Below are 7560 nucleotides of genomic sequence, written 5' to 3' on the forward strand. Positions count from 1 at the left end.
ATTCAATAAGGATCTTTAAACAGAAACACACATGAAACAGATTCAAGGATTGAATAGTTGGCTCAAAAGTTGCAACTTTTACTTTCTGTGTTTCCATTATAAAAATAAACAATCAATTCCTTATTCAAAGTTTATGGAGTTATATATGGGTGCACAGATGGATTTATACGTCTGTATTTGAGTTTCTGATTTGTAACGTCAATCCACAATATGAATTATTTTTCATGACAAGTGAGAAAAAAACTAAATAGGTATGAACAAAACAATGAATTGGGAAAATTATCTGAATTAGCATTTACAACAGATTCATCTGAGGTAAATTTGAATTGCGAAAAACTTTGAATTACATTGTATTTTAGAGGTGCATCATCATGTTGGTCAATTTTGTTGAATTTCTTAGCTAACATGAGAATATATGTGTAGTTCAAGTCTTCAAGGACTATCGAGTGACATTTTGGAAGGCCTAGAGAAAATGAAAAGATTTTTTCACAATAGTAGTAGATATTTTTGGTTTCACTACAGGAAAGTTGGTCCTGTGAGTTCTGTGGGGAATCTGCAAAAGGAATAGATTATAACTGGAAATTGAAAAATAAGAAAAATTTTGATAGGAAAAAAAAGTAGAGAAATAATGTGAGTAAACAGAAGAAAAATTTAAAAAGAGTATAAGAGAGATTAAATAAAAAAAAGAAGACAATGAGTGGATCAGTTTAATTTAATTTATTCAGACATTACTTCAAATTATACTAATACTTAGTATTTTTGAAAGGTTGTATTTGTATCACTTTAAGATCAATTATATCTCCACAGAATACAGGTTTTGGAAACTAATCTCCAATCTGATGGTACTTAGAGGTGTCTCCTTTGGGAGGTGATTAGGTCATGGAGATAGCTAATTAATAATAAGTGCTTTTATAAAAGAGGTCCCAGAGAGCTCCCTGGCCACATTTCCCATTTGAGGTCACAGCAAGAACATAGCTGCCTGTGAACCCAGGGTGGACCCACACCAGGTAAGACATTTGTTGGTGAAGATTATCCTAGCAGTTTATGGTGTTCTGTTGGAGCAGCAGACTCAGACACCTACTTACGTACAACTAATGAGTGATTCATTAATTGAATTAAAAAAAAAAAAGAACAGTACTTGACATTATTGACATTTTTCATGTCTGGATAGAAACCCACCTAGAACAGAATGATCTCTCCCTTTATTAGAACCCCTCACACAGTGATTCATGTGCAAGAACTCTGACCATATTTCCTTGGAGGTACCTGGCAAGAGCCTCATCATGGCTGCTCAATAAGAAGACCTGTAAACAGAGGCCTCAGGTTAGGGCTGCATGTATGCCTAAGAGCATAGTCCCAGGGTGGAGGGCATGGCACACACTCTTCCTCCTTCTGCCCCTTCTCTTTTTAACTCATGGGAGAACATTTAAATGTTTGCTTTCATGTATTAGTTATATTCTGAATTTTGCATCTTAAATTGATGCAGAGAGTTAGTGGGCTTCACCAGATCAAATTAAATGGAACTTTGTAAACCAATTTTTCTTAGGTCAGTTGAACGTTTTCAGGAGAAATGGTAACCAAGAATGTTTGCTCATTGGTTTTTCGTTCTGTTTGATATCCAGCTTCTATCATTAACTTGATCAAACTAGAACTACTTGGGGTAAATAGTAAAATTATGTTTAGTAACTTTGGTGTGCACTACACTACCAATTATAAAGCTATAAGAATGTATAAAAAAGACAATTTGTTTGTGAAAATACAGATATATAATACAAATATGCATATAAACAATTACCACCAAGTTCACAATAGTGGCAGTCTCATGGGAGGGAGGATAATGAAAGCAAAGAAAAGATTTCAACAGCTCTCTCTCTCTCTCTCTCTCTCTCTCTCTCTCTATATATATATATATATATATATATATATATATATTTAACATAATTGTTGATAGTTTGTGTAATAATATATATGTAATATAATTAATAATATTAATTTATATAATCATAACACTATACATACAATCTATACATAAATTATTAAAATATATTTATATATTTGGTCTGGGATTGAACTCAGAGCCTTGGGCATACCAAGCTAATATATAATTTTCAGTACAGGAGAATCATTATATAATTAAACACTGTTTTATGTTCAAAACATTTCAAAAATATAAGGTAATTTTTTAAGGAAGAAAATAATTGAGAGAGCAAGAAGAATTTAGAAAACTTAATTATGCAAATGACAAAGTTAGTTTCCAATTCAGGAAAATAAAAGCAACTCAATATATTCAGGAGACTTCCAGGAAGAGGGTGAGGTGTTCCCTACAGAATTAATATCCTCTATGGAAAATAGCAAAGTTAAAAGTGTAATAGATATCAGAAGCTTTCCATTGATGAATGAAAGATATGCAATTAAGTTGGCATACTTTGATATTAACCATTATGTTAAAATTAGAATTTTATTTAGGAGTTTTTTAAAATTCATTTTATAATCCATCTTCTAATTAAGATATTTTTGTGGTCTGCAAAGTGAAAGAGAATATCATCAATATTTGAATTTTTAAATAAGTAATCATCTTTTTATTTTATGAAATTCACTAGTGAATATATTCAGTGACATACATTTAAATTAACTCAAATATACATGTATATGCATGTGTGCACATACATCCTTAAATCAAATGAAATATTATTATTCTTATGTTCTTGGCCATGTTGATATGAATTAAGTCTAAAATATTATGCTTTTGTTCTAAAAATCGTGACTGATACTTTGGTAATTTAAACCTGAGCCAAATATTTAGTACATGGATCAATAATAAAATCATAAGTTTTTTTGAAATTAGAAATATATTTTAGGAAAGGAAAATAGCAATGACATTTTTTTATAGCTTTAAATAGTATTTTCAGATGTCTATTCATATTGAGAATTTAACCAAATTAAGAATCAATCTGAAAGATAAGGCAATATCATTTGATAATCCTCCCCCCCTCCAAACCTAGGGTTTTGTATTCACTGTACCCCCAGCTCATTTTGTCATGCCTTGTTGAAATTTTACAAAAAGAATAGTTTCTATAGTCCATAGGAATCTAAAACTTTCTAGTCCTCCATTGTCTTCAGATGTCTGCGCACAACAATTTCAAAGGTACTTTGCTAAGTCTCTTTGAAAACAAAATCTCACCAACATATCTGGAATTCTATTAGTTTTTATAATTATGGTTAATTCGATAGTTCATATAATATCTTCAGTTCATAAAAAATCTCTATTGGCTATAAACTTTGTGTATTATTTTGATATTTTTTATTAAGATGCTTGTCAGTAATGTCATCCCATTTAAAACAAATGCTACTTTTCACATTATTTTCATCTTTACATTTTCCCAAATCTTTGTGGCATTTTTAAAAAATATTATCCTGCAAACTTTTTTTTTTTTTTTCTCTTTAAATCCCAATATACTTTCAGGGGATGGCTACTTGTAGTACTTCTTTCGTTTAACATCTGGATTTTAAGTCTTTAGATCATAGGACACTATGCCTTTCCCTCTCTTACATTACTTAGAACAGCACTATGTAAAAGTCCATTTAAGTTTTCAAAGCATTTAATAATACTGTTGATGAAGGTGGGATGGTGGTGATGGTGGTAATGGTGATGATGTTAGGAGACCCAGAACACAGAGGCCTGACCACATTTGTAGTACCTGCAGTACCTGTTTCCATAGTCTTCTTAGTCTCATGATTCGTTCCATATATCAAGTTATTCTTATAAATACTACCTAAATTTGGCCTGAAAACCGTACTTAATCAACCAATATTATTTGTTAACTGTTAGGGAGTCAAAAAAATGAGCACTTCTCCTTAATACTTCAAAAGAGAGAAATATTTCCATCCTTTAGCAGGGCTCATAATATCCCTGAGCTGATCATTTTGTAGTTAAAACTCTGTGGCCTAGATACTCTGAGTAGAATATCCTCAGCTAACTGGACGAAGACCTCCAGTCCTCAGCTGCTTTGTCCATCCCTTCATCTGTCCCTGAACTGCCCATTTTGCTGTTTCACTGCCAAATTCCCAGAGGGTTATCTGACCTCGGAATTAAACACCCAGCCTGCCACAGGTGGGTGTTTGGGTTGATCCTTCAAATAGTACTGCATTTTGTCAGAACTCTCAGTACAGAGAGTAAAGCATAATATCATGTTCCCAGGAGGATGCAATGTCACCATGTCTCTCCCAGTGAACAATAGGTGACAGCTAATGCCTTTAAAGCAAACTCACTCAACCAGCAACCTCTTAGACACTGGGATGGGACCAAACTGCTTACTTCTCAGCTGATTGCTGCTCTATCGGCTCTCTCTTTACAGCAAAACAAAAACTGAAGGGGAGGAAAATGCCAAGAAGTAATAACAGAAATAAAAGATTGTATTTCAAAAGGCATGATTTTTCGATGCTTTAGAAATTTCTTTCTCATGTTTTTGTTATTCAGGATTGCATACATACATTTGGGGGTTATTTGTTATTCCCACATTATTACTGCAAACTAAACTTACTCTGTCAACCTAATTGTTGAATTAACTCAAATCATGATTTGCTACCATAATAACATAAAACATTATGTTATCTAAGAGACATTCAGCGACATTGAACTAATGAAACATCTGTTCTTGGACAAATAATTTATACTGTGCCTCAGATTACTCATCTATCATAGATGATCTCTCATCCCTTCTATTTCTGTTAGCTTATGATTCTACAAAGATCTTTTTTTTTTTCAGGAAAAAATGAAAAAAAAACCCATTTTATTTTGTAAGACAGGCCTTTAATTATGCTTTTTATTGTCATAACTGCAGAATAAAACTTGTTTTAGTCTCTGATATGAGTGTTTGTTTTGAATTATAGAAGCTAAATGTTTTCAAAGCTAAATTCTTTGAAAAGAATTTTCTTTTCCTTTTTTTTCTCTGTATTTTTCTATCTGTTGTTAGCTTTCCTTTCAATAGATGGTGCTCTTTTCTCAGAGACACTACTGATCTTATTTCCCATCAAAAGATCAGGAAAATTCGCTTTACTCTTTAACAATCATTAATTAAAGAAATTAGACATAGAAGCAGAAAGAAAGTAGAAAGACTCAATTGCATGCAATTTACAGCACCTTGGGGATAAAAGCGTAATGGGGAGACTGATAAATGATTCAAGAGTCCCATCTAAATCTGCAGTATTTGCTGAATAGATGAAGCAAATACTGTAACTAAATATGACAATGCCATGTTCACAATATACATATAACCCAAAGTGGAAGGAAAAACTCAAATCTGGAGCCATTTTGAAGTGTTAAAATATTTACCTACTTTAACAAAAATGAATGTGTTAGTATTTTACATTCACATATAGAATTGAATAGACACGTCAATGTCAACACAATCAACATCAATCCAAGTATTGAGAGTCTCAATACTGAGATTGTAAACACTTTGCCAAACACACATGGAACATCTGGGCAAATAACATGGACCACTAACTCCTTTGAAATAATTTTATTAGATAAATACACTTTCTTTCTTTTTATTCCCCAAAGCACCTTGAACAACTTTCTAATAATAGTCTATAATGCTGATTTCTGCTGCTTTTAGTCACTTCAACTTGTGGAGACATTAAAAAATAGTTTTGTCCTGCAGTTCTTCTGAGCCATCTTATATGTTCCAGATGCAATTTATCATTCCTCTAATAGATCTGCAGCTAGCAACTGCAAACTCATCTAGGCAACACAACTGTCGTGTTTGCTTCAACAAAGTACAACTACCTACCAAAAAGAAATGCCAGGGAAACTCCCTCTCCCTAGTGTGGCCTCAGGATGGAAGAGAGAAGGACATGAAGGATACTATGACTGGGGAGAAGGGGTGGGGCTGTAGTACATCCTAAAGCAGCCAGTGTAGGAAAGTTGGCAAGGTGCATCTCTTAAAACAAGTGAGAAAATTCGGCAACTCAATTAGGGAAAAACTTCTCAGAATTCCACCCCCATTATTCACCAACTTTATTTATCCATAGCTCATGCAGAAGGGCAGACCATACATAGGACACTGTACCAAGAGCCCCCTTGTCTCAGTATAAGAGGGCTTTACCAAAGAGCACCCCCACCCCACTTTTAGACCTTTAACAGCTTTTATCAAAGGAACTTCTCTGCTTTTGGGATTTGGGACTCTTTCTTGATCCAAGGGAGGGAAAAATAGGAAAATAGTTTGGGATACACAGACAGCATCACTCTGTCCACCGGTGGTGCCCCTGTTAACTCCCCTCTCACCCTCCCGCCTTATGGCTCAAGTGTCGCTTGCTTTTTCAGTCTGCGCTCGGAGCCTTCCTTACCTGACGATCACGTACATGACCAGGAAGTTTCCGAAGAGCCCCACCACACACACGATGGAGTAGAGGGCCATGATGGTGATGGCCGTGATCATGGAAGGACTGCCGGACGGAGGGCACTGGCCGCCGCTCCCGCCCAGCTCGGTGCGGTTCGGACCGCATGGGTCAGACAGGTTGCCATCCAAGTGGGACAAGTTGACCCAGGAACTGGTGCTCGGTGCTGGGGGGCAACTCGATCGCGGGAAAGGATAGCTGCAGTTGCTGGCGTTCGCGGGGACGGCGCTGCTGTTCATGGTGCTGACGGCCTGCTGGGGACCAGGACGCGAGGTAACCCGGAGCTCCCGGACTTTTCGGGTTCCACGCGCCTCAGCCGCTTTCTCTTGCCGCTGCCACAGCTCCGGCTATTTCTTACAGGGACCAACTCTGGCGGAACCAGAGGGGAGCGTCAGGCAGAAGGGGGAAGCTGCATCTGACATTATCTTCCGCTTGCTGCCCCCTCCCACTTTAGTAGTACACAGAGGCACGTCCCCAACCCCACAGCGACAGGCGCGGGGAGGGAGGGCTGTGGGGGATGCGGAGTCTGGAGAGGAGGGAGAGGAGAGGGGTGGATTTTGCGCAAAGCAATTCAGGGAGTCCAGCTCTTCCCTGGGCACGGTGCTCTGCAAGCACTTCTAACATCTAAGGGGGGCGGTGGCAGAATGCAGAAGGGAGTTGGGGAGACAGGCTGGGGAGAGACACAGAGTTTCTTGGCAGCAGTAAAGCATAAGAAAGGGGGCTGACATCACTCCATTTTCCCAGCACCGTTCTCTCTCTCTATAATCAGACAGGAAAGACACTGTCCCACAAAATCCTAACAGCCCTCACACCCCAAGCCTCAATGTTCTCACATTTCTACTTCCATTTCCCCTCTTTTTGATATTCTTAATGCATCAATCCCTCACATTTGAAAAAAGGAAAATGGTGAGCCTTAAATTTCCAACCTTATAGACTTTTCTGAAACAAGAGTAATCTTTTTTTTTTTCCTGAAAAAGAAATAAGAAACAAATAAACTTTGTTGAGGAAACATGTTGCTTTTACCCCCAACTCTCCAATGTCTCCTAGAGTGAAAGCTCTTTTGCCTTCAATTTTGTCTTAGTGAGAAAGGGGCACAAGAACTGGTTACAAAACCCAGGTCCACTAAAGAGAATGTTGATGCTCCATGTCTTAAATCTCAAG

The 7560-nt window shown here is 36.8% G+C and overlaps 1 protein-coding gene across 1 annotated transcript in view; it reads right to left on the minus strand.

The window, feature by feature from the left end:
• Positions 1-6735, minus strand: part of Oprm1 (opioid receptor mu 1) — a 40972-nt gene extending 34237 nt beyond the window's left edge. The window contains exon 1 of the mRNA XM_027939475.3: positions 6349-6735. Within this exon, the coding sequence (XP_027795276.2) occupies positions 6349-6638 (290 nt within the window). The 5' untranslated portion in view covers positions 6639-6735. The remainder of the gene's footprint in view (positions 1-6348) is intronic.
• Positions 6736-7560: the final 825 nt, after the last annotated feature.

Source organism: Marmota flaviventris, chromosome 6, assembly GCF_047511675.1.
Source record: "Marmota flaviventris isolate mMarFla1 chromosome 6, mMarFla1.hap1, whole genome shotgun sequence".
NCBI lineage: Eukaryota > Metazoa > Chordata > Mammalia > Rodentia > Sciuridae > Marmota > Marmota flaviventris.